The sequence below is a fragment of the Balaenoptera ricei genome, chromosome 3 (genome assembly GCF_028023285.1).
Source record: "Balaenoptera ricei isolate mBalRic1 chromosome 3, mBalRic1.hap2, whole genome shotgun sequence".
In the NCBI taxonomy this organism is placed as follows: Eukaryota; Metazoa; Chordata; class Mammalia; order Artiodactyla; family Balaenopteridae; genus Balaenoptera; species Balaenoptera ricei.
This window is the reverse complement of record NC_082641.1, coordinates 33,264,679-33,281,183: the sequence shown is the minus strand read 5'-3', so window position 1 is coordinate 33,281,183 and position 16,505 is coordinate 33,264,679. Positions and strand designations below refer to the sequence as shown.

Sequence of the window (16,505 nt, the reverse complement as noted above, 5' to 3'; positions counted from 1 at the left end):
TTGGCAATTAATGAGAAATCTTGAGCATCTCATTGAAACTTGGAAGGTGACTGCTGATTTTTCTGCATAAAGTGTAAATGGTTACTAGAACAAATTTGCATCTTAAGTCACCACGGGAGCCTATCAGCACTACTTCAGATACATTAATATTGCTTAGAAGTTAAATCTGAGCAATAGGTCAGGCAGTGTAGTCCGTCTTGGTATTACTTAGGATCAGAAGGAGGAGCTGAATATTAATCCTTGGTGTAAGCATACTTGAAGGAAATATGTTTGTTAGATGACTAACTGTATAGACTCCTGGCCTCTTCATTTTTTTTTTTTTTTTTTCTATTCTTTCTGTTGTGATTTAGCAGCATAAGCTTGGTGTAAAATAAGACTTAAAACAAGAGGCTCAGTTATATTTAACCAAAGCTTGTCTTTGTTAAAAGAGTTGCTCATTCTTTATAGGATATTATAGTGTATCAAGTCTTATTATTGATTGATCTGTAACAACTCTGTGAGAATGGAGCAGTATTTTTCTTTACAAATAAGGAAATGGTGATTCAAAAAAACTCTCATTGACCCAAGCAGAGGTCCAGTTTCAAGGCTTAAGCCTAAGTCTCAGACCTTCCAAAACAGCCCTCAAGTGAAATTACTTGTAATTTTGAATGACTTCTTACAACTTATTTATTTAACAGTTTCTTGAGTACCTGCTGTTTGCAGGGCACAATGTCAATGACATCATGGAGTTTACTGTCTAGCAGGGAGACCAACATTAAAACTAATCAGAAAGCCTAACAGTTGATGTTACTTACAAGGTATTTATCCAGTTTAGAGGTTCAGATAATGCCTCTGAGTAAGTGAGTTTCTGGACTTGAACATAAAAGATGAGAAGGCAATAACTAGACAAAAAGGGTGTCAGTCTAGAACGTTGGGGAGAAGGTTTATCTAGGGGTCTCTTATATCAGGGAATTATCAAGCAAGCCTCTGTGACCAAGAAGGTCATAGGAATTAAAGCAGCAGCAGATTGGGGACTAAAAGTCCCGCTTGCTGGAGTACTGCAGAGAATGGCATGCCTATGCAATTTCACACAAACGCCCAGGCCCAGTGAGATGGGGAGGAGCAGGGGCTGCAGACACTCTTCTCTACCCCTCCTTCTATGAGAATCACAATGCATAATATAGCGTTTAGAGATCCTAAAAAGCCTGCATTAGAGAAGCCCATTTAATGTTCTTTCAAGTAGTGAGTCCTAACTCATTTGTCTGTAAAACTTTTCATTTTTCATAACATTTGTTACCATTGTGTAAGGATAAACTTTTTGAAATACCAGATTAGATCATCCTGAAAGGTCCATCGTAGATCTGAGGTTTTTTGATTCCTAGGCAACTTTGCCAACCTCCTCCGTGAGTAGCTCCCTTCCCAAAGTAAATTGACATCTGAATGACCTTCATTCCAAGTATAACTGACATTGAAACCAGTATTATATCGAAAGAGACCAAAACACTCAAGCTATGATGTAGAATTCCAGTGGGATAGGCAAGGAAGCACTGACTGTTTAATCTGCTTCTGTAGACTTCTAGAAAGTTCTAAAAAAGGAAATGAAAAACAACACGAGTAATCTTGAGTCTCATTCTTATTAGACTTTACGCATTCTAAGAATTTTTGGCTTGTTGAAATAAAATGCAAGTTTTAGTTAAACTAACAATAAATTAAAATGATAAATACCATCAAAGTGATGGTATCTGATAAGTAAAAGAATGCTAATGGCGCTAATTATGTGCTAGTTAGACTTTGCCAGTGTGTTCTTACATACTGACTCCATATTCATAGGTCATGAAATAGATTTATCTCTCCTTGATAAAACCAGCATGTTTAAAAATTTTGAAATCTCACATCAGTTGCTCTGGAAGAGATGAAGAAAGGCAGAAATCTAAATTACCTAGACCTTATTAGTGGTTCCCTAACCCAGCTACCCTTCCCCCAACATTTATACAAAATAGTTTTCTGCATTTCAAGTAAAGCTCATGTTGCAAACTAAGTCGCATACCTTAGAATGTAATTTTTATCACCAAACCACTTGAACAATATTCTTCCATACGGTATCTCAAAAAAAAAAAAAAAAAAGGAAAAGAAAAAAAGACCAAAAAGTCATGATCTCTAACTTTAAAAACTTGACCATTTGAAAGCATGGTTATTATGAAAAGAACATAAAGTGTGGTTTCCCCATCAAATCTGGTATGGGGATGGGAATCAGGGCACAAAGCACAGTGTCATATATACGTAAGATGCCATGGGTGGGCACAGGTGAAGTTGAAATAGAAGGATCAATGAGAAAAAGCTTTGTAAAGAATCTGAACTTGAGTTGGGTCTTTGAAGTATGTAGGAAAATAGAGTAGTAGTTAGGCTAAAAGTAAACGAGTTCGCCTGGTGGGTCATTTTGAAAGTCTGGCTAATGGAGATTATTTTAATATTGGGGAGTGGCAGGAAGTCACTGAAGGCTTTGAGTAGGGAGGTCCAGGATTTGGTAGGCTGGAATGGTTAGGCAAGGTAAGCTACCTGGAGAAGAGCTAGTCTAGAACTTAGTATTTTAAACCTTGTCTGTGCAGACACCTTCTTGGTTGCCTGCTTGACCCTCTTACTGGAGCCCCTTAACAGCAGGGACTATATTTCATGTTCAGTTCTTGTCTCTCAGGTGCTTACATGACGGCCAAGTGGATGCAGTGTTTACAGTACAACAGAGAATTAAAGAAATGCTGACCAAGGGGGTGGACGAGAAGTCTTACATCTTTCAGTTGTAGTCTATGAATCAGACTCTTAATCTTGGATTAACAACAACCTCAACCTGAGGAGAGCCTTATACATTTTACTTATAGGGTGACTATTCAGAAGTCTAACATTGTGGCTCCTGTTTGGTGTCCTAAGGACTTCTTCTGAAGTAAATGAAGGAGAACTCTACCAGCTGTGAACACCCAACTGTTCTAACCCAGAGGTGGCTCATAATAAATGAATAAATATTACAATCACAAGCTTTCATAATACATTTTGTCCTACCTTTTGATTGTTAAAGATCCCTACATTAAGAAGCCTTCCAATCAATTTCTTTGATTTTTTTTTAAGTTTTTTTTTTTTTTTTTTTTTTTTTTAATTACAAGCTCTCTCTTCTGACAAGTTCTTCGGGTTATAAAGAGAAAAGCTGGCTTTTAAAAATTGTGCCTTTATACCTAACAGTGAAGGAAGGCAAAATATAGAATACCGATTAGGTCTGATTTAGGACCTAAATTTTAAAAATTTTGTTCTTTTCTCTTAAAGCTGAGGAGACCTATTCAGTCTCCCTTTTTATTTACTAGTTTGAGAATTTTATATTCCCTTGAGATCATCTTGATCATTGTCACAATGACCAAAATATTTAATAATCTGCCCAGGATAATGCTAGAAAACTAACTTCCATTTCAGCTCGACAGTTTTTATTGTTTATATTCTTCTGTGGCTAGCATAGTTAAGTATTTAATTGATCAAAGTCAATCAGAAGGAAGGTCTGTCAGTATGACAGCTATATCCCAGGGTGAATCCTAATTAGTTGTGTCATTGACCTGAATAAAGACGTGTCAGATTTATCAAATTTGCTGCTTTTATGCTGAGAAGAATGTCATATCTGACAATTGAGAATCCAAATAATTAACATAACTGAAAAATAATAGGGAAGGAATAGAATTTGTAGAGTTATTCATTTAGTATGTCTTTCAAATTAACTCTTAAACCCGTATCTCCACCTTATACATAAATTAAAGATTAGATTATACATAAATTAAAGGTGACTTAAACATTAGTTGAATTTATCCACTAAGTAGAGGAGACTCCTGTCATGACACAGGCAACACTAAACTATATTATGAAAAAAGGTACAACTATGAGAGGTTAATGTGATATATTATGTTAGATTATATCAGTATTTTGAGTATCATGTTCTTAGAAGGACATAGACGAAAGAGTACGTCCAGAGGAGAGACTAGGATGATGAGAATGAGAGAGCCAACTTGGCTACACCTTCAAAAAGATCCTTAAGTATTTAAAGAGGCATACCTGGCAGGCTGTGCTGTGAGGGGAAAATCTTCTTTGCCCCGCTAGAGGAAAGACCAATTGTAGGGAAATATATTTGACCTTAAACTTTATTATAACTAGAATTATAAGATATGACTATATTAGGCAATGAATTCACTCATTTAGAGAGGTGATATTAGGTGACTCTGGGGATACAATAGGAGTGTACATCATGTAGGAAGAGAGGCTAGGCCATTTCCTTCAAGCTCAATATACTTAGATAGTCACTTAGAGTGACTTGAAATCAATTCCCTTTAAGACTGTCAAAGGCATGAATTGAAACAATGATGATTATGAACTCAGCCAGTCTGAAAGGGTGAGGGGAGACATGTAAAGTAAACAACAGTAAGATTTCACTGAATGAAGGGCCAATGAAGTTGAGACTTAAAAGGGCCTGGGAGGGGCAGGGAGGACCTATTCTACAACTAGTAAACGCACTCAGGGACGCGATGGGAGGAGGTAATGGTCAACCAGTAAGACTGAAATCTAATGGAAATTTTGATAATCCTAGTCATCTTATGTAGCTTTCTCATTTGAAGTCACAACATGGACTAACACTTTCTTTTTTTTTTTTCTTTCCAAATGTGATAGGAAAGCAAAGATATCCTGTTAGTGGATCTAAACTCTGAAATCGACACCAATCAGAATCCTTTACGAGAAAATCTATTCTTAACAAATGGCATCACCTCCTGCTCTCTTCCTCGACCAAAGCCTCAGGCATCTTTCTTGCCTGAAAATGCCTTTTCTGCCAATCTCAACTTCTTTCCCACCCCTAACCCTGATCCTTTCCGTGACGATCCTTTTGCACAGCCAGACCAATCGACACCCTCTTCGTCTGATTCTCTCAAATCTCCAGATCAGAAGAAAGAGAATTTGAGTAGCTCGTCTACCCCTCTGAGTAATGGGCCCCTGAATGGGGATGTTGATTACTTTGGTCAGCAATTTGACCAAATCTCTAACCGGACTGGCAAACAGGAAGCTCAGGCAGGCCTGTGGCCCTTATCAAGTACGCAAACACAGCCAGCAGTGAGAACTCACAATGGGGTATCTGAAAGAGAACAGAACGGCTTCCATATCAAATCCTCCCCGAACCCTTTTGTGGGAAGCCCTCCCAAAGGACTGCCCGTACCGAATGGCGTAAAGCAGGACTTGGAAAGCTCTGTCCAGTCCTCACCACATGACTCCATAGCCATTATCCCACCTCCACAAAGTACCAAACCGGGAAGAGGCAGAAGGACTGCTAAGGTGAATTGTCTTCACATATCCATTGGCAGAATGCATGTTCGGTACCAAAGGGTGGTGTGATGCAAGCTCTCTTTCCTGCTGCTATTGTAGTTTCCTGTGTGGCTGTAAAATAGAAGGTGGGATAAGGCACATCGTTCTCCAGGAATACTTTCCTCTAATTGTCACCCTTTTTAAGCTTTTCACTCGGCAGTGTTTGTCACACCCTGCTTTCCGTTTGCATGTCGTCACATATTATTAACTAAACACAAGTTTTTCCGTTTTTAATGCTGCTATGCTTCTGTACCTCCGGTAAGTTTGATCATCATGTTCTGGGAGGGGAGGGGAAGGGTTCCTGTGATTCCCTTTGTACCTTCCCCGTACTAACACACGTCCCCATACACCCCCCATATTGCATTCATGTCCAAGGTGGTGGTCTAAAATTCTCGAGTTTGTCTCCTCTGATTAATGACTGAACAATCCATTGTCTTAAAAGAAACATATATTTACTATTACCACTTCCTTCAAAAGCAATTTAAAATGTGGTTTATATAAGTTTCATTTAAAAAATCTCATTGGAATATGCTGGCCTAATGATTAGACTACTGTATCATCTTTATGCAGAATGATTTAAATCCAGAAGAAGGATCAAAATATTTAGGCTACTTACTTATAGTTGCCCTTTCTCTCCCAGCTTCAAGCGTTTAGCTGATAAGGAGACCAGACAGATACAAATGTGTAAATCAGCAAAATAGATTTCACTTTGAAGGTCCTCCATTGCATCAGTCACCAAGACCCAATATTCTGTCCATTGCCGGGTGCTGTGGCTTTTTTTTTTTTTTTTTTTTTTTTTTTTTTGTCTTTTGGAGTTTGTTATAGTAATTTATCAATAATGGGAAAAAGTTTCTCTTTTTGTTTTCCCAAATTCGAGGTACAGAGTAGGGAACAGAATAGAGCTGTATTTCACTGTTCCTGAGTAACTCCTCTGTGTCCCTCTCTGCCCTGTCAGTCTCCAGCAAAAGACTTACTTGCATCAGACATCTTTGCTCCTCCCGTCTCAGAACCTCCAGGCCAGACATCTACAGGACAACCTGCAACCCTACAGACCAACCCCCTGGACCTCTTCAAAACCAGTGCTCCTGCCCCAGTAGGGCCCCTTGGGGGTCTAGGTAGGTGTTTAGAGATGGAGTTAGGTTTGGCTCTGTTACTTTCACTCTAAGATGGTAATTCATAGGAGGGAGCACTTCATATCCATACGGGTTCCTGGGGCATAAGATTTGAGCATCATAGGGAGCCTTTCTCCCACTTTTACTTCTGTACAACCCACCCCTATTAGGTACTCTTGACTTGTAACTGGAATTTGACTCCTTGAATTGGCATGTGAGAAGAAATCCATTTTTAGTATTGCACTTAACCTGAACCAACTGGTCATGGCTTACTGAAGACAATTGTAAGGGATTCTGAAGCCCAGACCAGCTTCATTGGAGAAACAGGGTTGAGATGAGAGAGCCTTGTCTATCGTCTCTATTTGAAAAAGTAGCAACATGCATGTCTTCCATGCAATTCTCCATTACTAAATTGAAGCCCTATCCCCTATTTAACCAATATCCCTCTTGGAAGGGATATACACCCCAAGAGGGGGCTATAAGTTAAATCTGAAGCAAGTGTGAGTAATTGAATGAAAGTGCCAGGTTCTGAGCCCAGTTCTGTTTCTAGGCATATGGTAGGTGTGAGACAGGCATATATCCTGATCAGTCTCTGAATACTTAAGCCTTAGCAGCTCCTTGCTGGTATTTTGGCTAGTTGGGTGCCTTAGTAGAGTTAGTAAGTCCACAGTATAGAAGTCTGAAGTTGAAAAGAACACAGAAATAAGGGAAGAGATGGAATTTTATCAGATACCTGAGAGGTGATGCAGCTGTCATTCAAAAATGTGTCACCAGCTCTGCAAGCCACTGAGCCACTCTGTGGCAGGACGTTGGGGAAAGCCACTCGGCCGAGGGCTGGCCCTGCTACTCTTTGCCTAAAGCCTCCAGTTCTCTCCTGCCTCCATGGAACAGTCTTCAGAAACCCCGACAATGGTCTTTGCTCTCCCGCTGAAGCTTCTCTTTGTTTTTCTACTTCTTGGCTCCTCTACAAGCTCCAAATAGACTCTGTCTTGGGAGGGGGCTGAGGGGGGCTATAGGTGAAGGGAGACTCTCCCCTATTTTGTAAAATTTGACCAGGGATCTTGGCTTTCTCTGCCTCCTGCTGAGTCAATCATCAGGACTCTTTTTTTTTCCTGCTGTTTTCCGGCAAAGGAAAATATTTTGGTTCTGTCATCTTAGATCTGTTCCATCATATCTGGAGTGTGGTAGCAACAGGAGGGTTGTTTCCCACCTGCTGAGTGGCTGAAATCCCTGCAGGTGTGAGAAGCCCACTCGTTCCAGGTCTCTGCTTGGCATTTACACCATCAGGAGACTCTCCCCAAGCACTTCATATCTCTTGGGGTCTTCCCCTTTCTGCATCCCTTTCTCCTCCACCCTCAAGTGGAGCTAGTTGGTGCTTTCCCTGCAGAAGGATAGAGAGCTTGCATGCAGCGCCTACGACTAGGTCACATCGCAGAGCTTTGTAGTTTCATATCAATGCCCCGAAGAATTTTTACAGCCGATGTTTGACAAGTCAGCCTGAAAATACAGCTGGACCCTATAACTGTTAATTTATTCAGACGAAGTGAAGCTTTTTGGCTAGGTGCCCCTGTTGAGGCCTTGGGGTATACAACTGCAGAATACTGATGATTCTTCCCAGTTTGGACATGGGACTCAAACTGAGCCCTACAGTATAGCCCCTGTCCACTAGCAGGGATCCTCAGCCAAGCCATGGAAGGTTGTAGGTCTGGCTTCCGCTGGACCCAGCTGGGGGACCGTTTCCTCTGGGGAACTGGGGGTGGGGAAAGGGCATTGTAGAAAGCTGAGCCTTCGGCTTTGACTAGCTGCCCCGTGCTTTAATCTATCATCTAAAGTTTAATAAAACTAACTTTTTATACCCACACTTTCTTTTTCCTTACCTTTCTCCAGCAGGACCTTAACTATCTTAGAAACGTGATGCGTGGGATCTGGTAGATGGGAATGAAGGCTGGCCTAAGTATACACTGGGAAAGCCTTTAATTCCTCGCAAAAGTATTTTTGTCTTTTACCACCACTCCCACTAATACCATCTAGGACTAAAGCCACACATTTTCCTAAGGGAAGGCAAGTCATCCAACATGAAAGATGGTAAAATTCTACCCAATTTTTGCACATCCAATTGGTGTAAATTATTAGTGAGTGACTCTGGCTTCAGTTAATAAAATTTAAGTAATTGGTTTTAAAATGCCAGCAATAACTTTGTTCAAACTCAACCCACTTCTAGAAGCCTGTATTATAGGATCTAAGAGAACTGTTCCCTTGATTGGTTGTGAAAGGAATACAAGCATACCTCATTTTATTGCACTTCATTTTATTGCACCTTGGAGATACTGAGTTTTTTACAAATTGATGGTTTGTGGCAACCTTGAGTCGAGCAAGTCTATCAGCGCCATTTTTCCAACAGCATTTGTTCACTTCGTGTCTCTGCATCACATTTTGGTAATTCCTGCAATATTTCAAACTTTTTTATTATTCTTATATTGCTGTGGTGATCTGTGATCGATGATCTTTGATGTTTCTATTGCAAAAAGATTATGACTTGCTGAAGGCTCAGGTGATGGTTAACATTTTTTAACAATAAAGTATTTTTAAATTAAGGTATGTACACTGTTTTTTTAGACATAATGCTTCTGCACATTTACTAGACTACAGTATAGTGTAAACATAACTTTTATATGGGCTGGGAAACCAAAAAATTTGTGTGTCTCACTTTATTGCCATATTCCTTTTATGGCAGTGGTCTGGAACCAAACCTGCAATATCTCTGAGGTCTGCCTGTATGTATACTCTTGAGTGTACATGAAGTGTAATTTCTGTATATGTCAAATAAGTATTTGAATTAACATTCTAATAAAAAATATAGTTCTGTTCCTTGATGCCAAGGAGACAGAACAGGAGGATAGAGTGCTGGATTTGGAGGTGGTATGCCTGAGTTTTAGTCTCTGTCACAGACTGTGACCCTCCCAATTGTAATAATTCATATTCTTGTACCCAGTTTCCTCACCCCAAAAATAAGCATGTTGATTTAGTAAGATGACCCACCACTGAAACCCAGCAGTCTTCGTGAGCACACCTTGTGTTCACGGCCAAATGGCTGTTGTTCCTGATGACGGTTGAGTCAAGTAACACCAAGCTCCAATCCCAAGAAAATTCAGGATACAACATCTTACTATATCAGCCCCTGAACGTTATTTTAAAAATATTTCTCACTCTGGAAACAAACACATTCCTAACCCAAGTTTGAAGGCCTTCTCCTACTTTGGTTAGAGAACGTTCATGACTAAAGGATGCTCTGCTCCAAAGCTCAAAGCAAGTAGGTTTTGAGAGCAGTGTCGTTTGTGAATAGGTATGAGGCTGAATTTAGGTTTTCTGTTAGTGGTGACAGTTTGTGTCATTAATACACTTGGGAAGAGGCAGAAGAGAAAATGTGCTACGTATCAGAACAAGATGTAGGGAATGAGCTTCTCAAGGAGAGGAGGGCACACATTGGCGAGACCTAGATTTTAGTGATTTAATGAATTACAAATCAACAATGGCAAGGGTGCAGGTGATAGAGCCATTTCCCCACAAAGAGCAGATGCCTGGATACAGGCGGTTAGTTACATTGCAAGGGTTGTTTTTTTTGTTTGTTTTTTTGCTTCACTTTATCTCATCTCCCTCTCTTCCTCTTCCTCTTCCTCTTTTAAATACTCTGTTCTAACTTCTGGCAAAGTTTAGTGAGTGACACATGGCAGGAAGCACTTTTATTTGAAACAGCTCTCCTAGGAAAACTAGCCTTTCCTCCATTTTTGTATATAAACGTCTAAAACTATCTTGGCATCAACCAAATTTTATCATCCTTTTATATATCTGTGTCCACCTTGGCAACATTTAAAAGCAAGGAAGCTTTGAAATGGTTTCTTCGGGATGTAAACATGTTAAAGCCTAATGCACATGCCTGATGGCTAGTCTCCATAAGACCTCAGACATGAGCCAGTTGCCAAATGAAAAGATTAAACCAGTGTCTCAAGAGTATCTGATGGATTATATTAATTTACTTCATAACAAGCATGGTTTCTATATGTAAATGTATTTACTCAACACGTAGGTTCATGCTATTGACAGGCTCTGTTCTAGCTGTTTGAATTACATCAGTGTACGTATGAGAAGGGCTCATTTTCTTTTTTATGACTAGGTACTTATGGACTGTATTATCTATCTAATGAGGAAACTTAAAAAGGTGTGGAAGAAAGAAAGGGCTTCGAAATGCAACCAGCATTTAAATGCTTGCTACAGCTAATTCGTCTTTAGAGTGAAATAATCTAATAAAAGCCATGTCAGCCTCAAGGCTTAATAAAGGTTTGGCATGTAGATGCTCTCTAAAACTGCTCTCCGGAGAGTTGACTTTCTGAAACTCAAGAATCCTCTTCAGGCTAGTTTCCTGATAAGTCCTTTATCCCACTTCCTTCCTTCAGGTGGTGTGCCAGTTATATCTGCTCAGACAGGACCATGGAACCCAGCACCCTTAGTCTTCAGTCAATCCACTACAATGGTCCCGGGCACTATGATGGCTGGTCAGCCTTCAGGATTCAGTCAGCCAATCGTCTTTACCACAAGCCCAGCTGTTCCAGGTTGGAACCAGCCTTCATCCTTTGCAGCCTCAGCTTCACCTCCAGCACCTGTAGTCTGGGGCCCATCAGCATCCGTGACACCCAATACTTGGTCATCAACCAGCCCGCTGGGGAATCCTTTTCAGAGCAATGTTTTTCCAGCTCCTGCTGTGTCAGCCCAGCCCCCTTCTATGCTCTCCTCTCTCCTGGTCACTCCTCCTCAACCACCTCCCAGAACTGGCCCTCCGAAGGACGTCTCCAGCGATGCCTTCGTTGCCTTGGACCCACTTGGGGACAAAGAAGTCAAGGAAGTGAAAGAAATGTTTAAGGACTTCCAACTGCGGCAGCCACCTACTGTGCCAGCAAGGAAAGGAGAACAGAATTCCTCTGGGACTTCAAGTGCCTTCTCCAACTACTTCAACAACAAAGTTGGCATTCCTCAGGAGAATGCAGACCATGATGACTTTGACGCTAATCAACTGTTGAGAAAGATCAATGGTAAGCTACCTACTTCTCTGTCAACTGTACCAACAAGTATTTCACTGTCACATGGGCCCACAGAGTCCCTCAGAAGAACCCTCTCCCGACCCACCAATAGCTTTACTCTTGCTCTTTTTGCTTAGCAGGGGTTATGGAGACAACTTAACCATTTACCTTATGGAGTTAACTCTTTACCTTAGTTAGCTGTTTCTAAGGGCTGGCCCAATGCTGCCCTCTTGTGACAATTCTTAAAAGGGCTGCCAGGAGCTATTGAAATTCAATGGGTCATGGCACCTGGAGGCTGTATGTATGATAAGGACTCATTTTTTCATGAGTAGGTATGTATGGACGGTACTACCCATCTAATGAGGAAAGTTAAAACGGTGTGGTAGAACGAAAGAGCTTCAAAATGCAACCAGTATTTGAATGCTCGCTGTACTGTATTAGTGATTTAATCTCTCGGAGCTTTTACTTCTGTGTTGGCCTCAAGGCTTGGTGAAGGTTTGCCATGTAGGTGCTTTTAAGTGAGGGAATTCTGAATCTCTTCCACTTCAAGCGAATATGCATGGCTTCCTCTTCCAAGAAGGGATGAATTTGCCTGTAATAATCACTGGGAGTCCTGATATTTGGTGGTGATTTTTGTTCCATCGATGTCAATTTCAAAAGTATGGAACTTAATTTCTAAGATAAGCCTGGCTGGAGAACTTGTGCAGGTATTTGGGGAAAGCTTGTCTACTGACTACTTTTTCACCTTCTAGAACTACCAAAGCCAGCTCCCAGACAAGGTGCCCTGCCAGTTACCAAATCTGCTGACAATGCATTTGAGAACCCCTTCTCTAAAGATTCTTTCCGTTCATCACCAGCCTCTGTAAGTATCAACTATTAGAAGATGATGCTCCAGAGCACATGCCACATAGAGTTACCGCCTCCTGAATTAACCTTGCTTGTATCTTTGACGGTAAAGGACATTTGAATAAGATTTATCATTGAGAACGATCGCAGTGTAAACCTCAACTCAAACTGGGGAAAGATTATTTTTGCAGGATCTACTCTCCTGAACTTGAGAAACAAATATCATATAGAAAAGTCCTTTGTATCTCACTTAACCTAGCTCGGGAAAGCACTTTGAAAGAAAATTGAGCCAAAATACTATCTTTAAAAATTTTTCAAAGATTTAAGTTCCTAATTTCCCACCCATAATTACTTAGCTCATAAAAATAAGATTTTGCATTGGGAGGCAAACATAATTCTGAAACTTGGTTTTGATGTAAATAATATATATACACACACACACACACACACATCAATCACAAGCAGGCAAACACAAATCATCATAGACCCATACAATATCTGATTAGTCTGCGACCTAAGTGATTTTTTTAAAAGGGATCTGAGAAGTCTTAATTATAGGTGTTTTCTTATAATTGTAATTATAGTTATTGACTAGATGGTTTTATCTCCATAGATGGCTTCTCCTCAATCCACATCTTCTGATGTATATAGGGATCCATTTGGAAATCCTTTTGCCTAACTTCTGTAAGTAGAAGATCCTGCTAAGCTTAGGTTTGGTGAAAAAGGGTGGCATGGGAGTAAGGGTGAAATTTTAATTTTAGAATCGGAAAGAAGTTAAACCTCTGTAATGGAGAAGTAAAAGATATGGAACGCTATACTTAACTAATTCAGTAATGAATAGGCTGGACATTTATGAATAGAGTTCTCATACTTATAAAAAACAGTACTGTACTCATATGGATATGGATTTCTGTCACCCTGTGTTTTTGATATTTCACTTCCGTATGGAAGTAAAACTCAATATAACACATAACAGCCTTCTAGATTTTTGACCTTCATATTGAAGTGATTGCAAAGCTTCCTAGTAATTAGTTTTCTATAGAAGCTTCAAAATCTGAAGACCTTCTGAAGCCACCAAACGGGTCAGCCAAACAGATCATGATCACAACACTTCTGCCTCCCAAATCAATACGTATTTCTTTGTGAGGGGCCTCAAATTAGTCTGAACTAGTCTGGCGGTGTTAAATCCCAAAGTGGTGACAGCTGCCGGTACCTCCGTCAAAAGTAGTATGAGCTCACATGAGTCTGCTGGTGGGTTTTATCCTCGCTGAGTTATTGTGTGTAACCACCTTAGACTGAGACCCGGGAAGGGGAAAGGGGGAGGGGTGTTTTTCTTTCTCAACAGTGAGTGGAAGCAACTTTAATCTTAAAAGGTTGAAGTTAGTGGAGGAGAGGAGACTTATCTGCATTTTGAAAGAGGAGAACAACAGGAAGAATGAAAAGAACCCAAACCCATTTTTTTTCAGTCTTGCCCCATTCAAGTGAGACTACCAAACTATGTCTTGACCCACGTAGAACTGAATTCTTTTAAATAGATAAATGTCTTAAATCTGATACCAACAATAAGATTTGAGTTTATTTGCAATTTGGATTAGCCCCCCTCACTCCACTTCTGTAATTACAGTATTTCTGAAAGTGCTTTTCCGTAAAATCAGCTTCAGAGAACTGAGTGCGATTACTGAAAAGGCCAATTCCTGGGCCCCAGCCCTAAGGAGTCCCCCTCGGTGCTGAGGAAAAGCTTCATTTTAACAAGCGTCCAGATGATTTCTAATGTTAATAAAGCAGCGCAATATATGGAAGATGTTGAAGGGCTAGAAGTCTTGACAGAGGCTCATTATTGCTTCCTCTCCAGGAGAGGAACACACGAACAATAGAAAGGAACAAACTGCACTGAAAGTGTAGGAGGATTGTTTGCGCTAAATTGAATTGACTAGAGTTCTCTTTGGAGGCCCTTTCTTCTTTAGGTCATGAAGGAAGGATAATTTTTGTCAACCTGCTAAATATATAGATTGAGGGGTAGGGAGGACAATCGCCATGGGAGAAAATAGCTAACATTGAGCACTTGTGTTAATCACTTTATTACAGATTCTACATCGACTATTTTATCCAATCCTCCTGAATCAGTCCTAGGAGATACTATGACTGACATTTTAAAATAATAACTTAATATTTAATACACTGATAGTCAACCCAAAATTTCTAACCATGGGTTTTTTCTTCTCCACACTTCTCTAGGATCTTGGCATACTGACTATCCAGAGGAACAAAAAGGTTGGCCTTAGTAGTCAAGGACAAAGCTAATAAGCAGACAAGTCCTGACCTCTGCCCTCGTTCTAGCTTTGACATATTATCTGTTGCCTTATTTCTTGCTGCCTCTTACACTTGTAGAATGCCTTCCACTTTCTGTTTAGCTAAACTGAATCTATGGCTTTAAATAAATTAAGAACCTAAACTCTCTAGCTTAAATGTAAATGAAGTAGTTTTCCCTCCTTGAACCCTTGTTTATTGTGTCCCTAGAACCTTCTAGAACACTGTGCTGTGTACCCTCTGGCTGGGTGATGCAGCCACCACAACCCCTCAGATCATACTGTTTTGAATAAATTTTAAAATTCTTGCTGTTCAGAGTGTTTCGGGGTTCTGTTTCAGAGCATAAAACCTAAAGATTGTGGTAGAACAAGGCACCTTCTTAAACCTTGCTTCAGACCATCACTTACAGAGCATTTTTAAAGTAAAATGGAAGCAAGTTCAGTTTCTCTCTGGGTACTTTGAACACACCTAAGAACGTTTTTAAAGATATAACTTCTCTTTCTGAACATTATTCTTCTCTCAAGGGCAAAATTGTCCTTTCTCCAATCTCTTGCTAGCTATTGCAAATGAGGGAAAATCATTTTTCATCTCTCCTCTTCTTTTCCCTCTGATTCTCTTTTCAGTCATTTTTACTCCTGGGTTTATATAACATTACTGCTCTTTCACAAACAACAGAGTTTTATGGGGCAAAAAAATCTAATGATTCACAGATCTGAAGCCTCTCTGCCTTCTCAGTAATCTCTAATCCCAGTAACTAGAATTGCAAATGGGCACAACCTTTATCCTTTCTATGGAATAGGAGGCCATCCTCCTGAGCTGAAGTTCCAGAAGAACAGTTCATGTTGAAGAAAAATTGAACTCAACGCAGCAAAGAAGGACCGTATTCTGAAGAGAAACACATCACAAAGTTAAATGTGATAGTGCCAAACATGTTAGGTGCTTACTTGGGGTAATGCCAGGCCTTTATCAAGTAACTGGAAAGCTTTCTTGATGCCACACAGTCTTTCTTACAGTTAGTAGGATGATAAATGGGGGAAAAAATCTGCAGTGTTATCATTAAAAATCTAATGCCTGCAATATTTTTCTCCTCATAACCTTGGAAACCTTTCCAGTTCATTTTCAGTCCTATTGTCAGCACAGTTCAAAGGGTTTGTTCTTGCCATATGAGTTTTGTTTTGTTTTGTTTTGTTTTGTTTATGTTGGGTTTTTTAATGTTGTCTCTTGACCCCTAGTGCTCAGGTTCTTGTGGGTGTTAATCAACCACATACAATGTTATCTTTAGGTGGAAGAAGAGGATGACTGCTCAGGATCTAAACAAGATGATGGCCTCATGAACTTCTACTGATTGGCTCCAAGTAGTCCGAGCTAAAGTCCTGTGGTTTTACGTTGAATGATAATAGCTGATCACGTATGGCATCATTTTCCATCTGACTTCCCACTCAGTCATTATCAACACAGACTTGAAATAGTATTTTATATGTCCAAATACCTAAATGTGCTAACTGGAGGCAATTATTTCTAGGGAATTGAATTTTTGAAAGTAGAAAAATTTTGAAAGTGATGACCAGCCACACAATTGTTTTGTACATACTTATTTTCCTGTGCACTTTTCTGTATGCAAAGAAAGCTAAAAATTTACTCATTTCAATAAACTGGAATGGCAGAATCTCATGTGTTACCATCAGTTCATTTGACCCCTGCTTTTGGTTGACGTAGTAGAGTCAAGGTATAGCGTACACTAGGGTAAGGTCAGCAAATGTTAGTTATAATAGATTCTGGATTGTCACAAAAATGAAAAAGTGGAAATCCGTAAAAT

The 16,505-nt window shown here is 39.9% G+C and overlaps 1 protein-coding gene across 10 annotated transcripts in view; it reads left to right on the top strand.

Annotated features, from left to right (window-relative positions):
- DAB2 (DAB adaptor protein 2) overlaps positions 1-16,355 on the top strand; it is a 335,672-nt gene extending 319,317 nt beyond the window's left edge. For 4 of the 10 annotated variants that reach the window (XM_059916290.1, XM_059916289.1, XM_059916293.1 and 1 more), the window contains 6 exons: positions 4,669-5,322; positions 6,308-6,467; positions 10,916-11,548; positions 12,289-12,398; positions 14,618-14,653; positions 15,972-16,355. In XM_059916290.1, the coding sequence (XP_059772273.1) occupies positions 4,669-5,322; positions 6,308-6,467; positions 10,916-11,548; positions 12,289-12,398; positions 14,618-14,653; positions 15,972-16,034 (1,656 nt within the window). In that variant the 3' untranslated portion in view covers positions 16,035-16,355. Of the gene's footprint in view, positions 1-4,668; positions 5,323-6,307; positions 6,468-10,915; positions 11,549-12,288; positions 12,399-12,995; positions 13,067-14,617; positions 15,005-15,971 lie in introns of those variants that run through there. The other 6 variants (XM_059916294.1, XM_059916291.1, XM_059916297.1 and 3 more) reach the window with 4 other exon arrangements.
- The last annotated feature ends 150 nt before the right edge of the window (positions 16,356-16,505 follow it).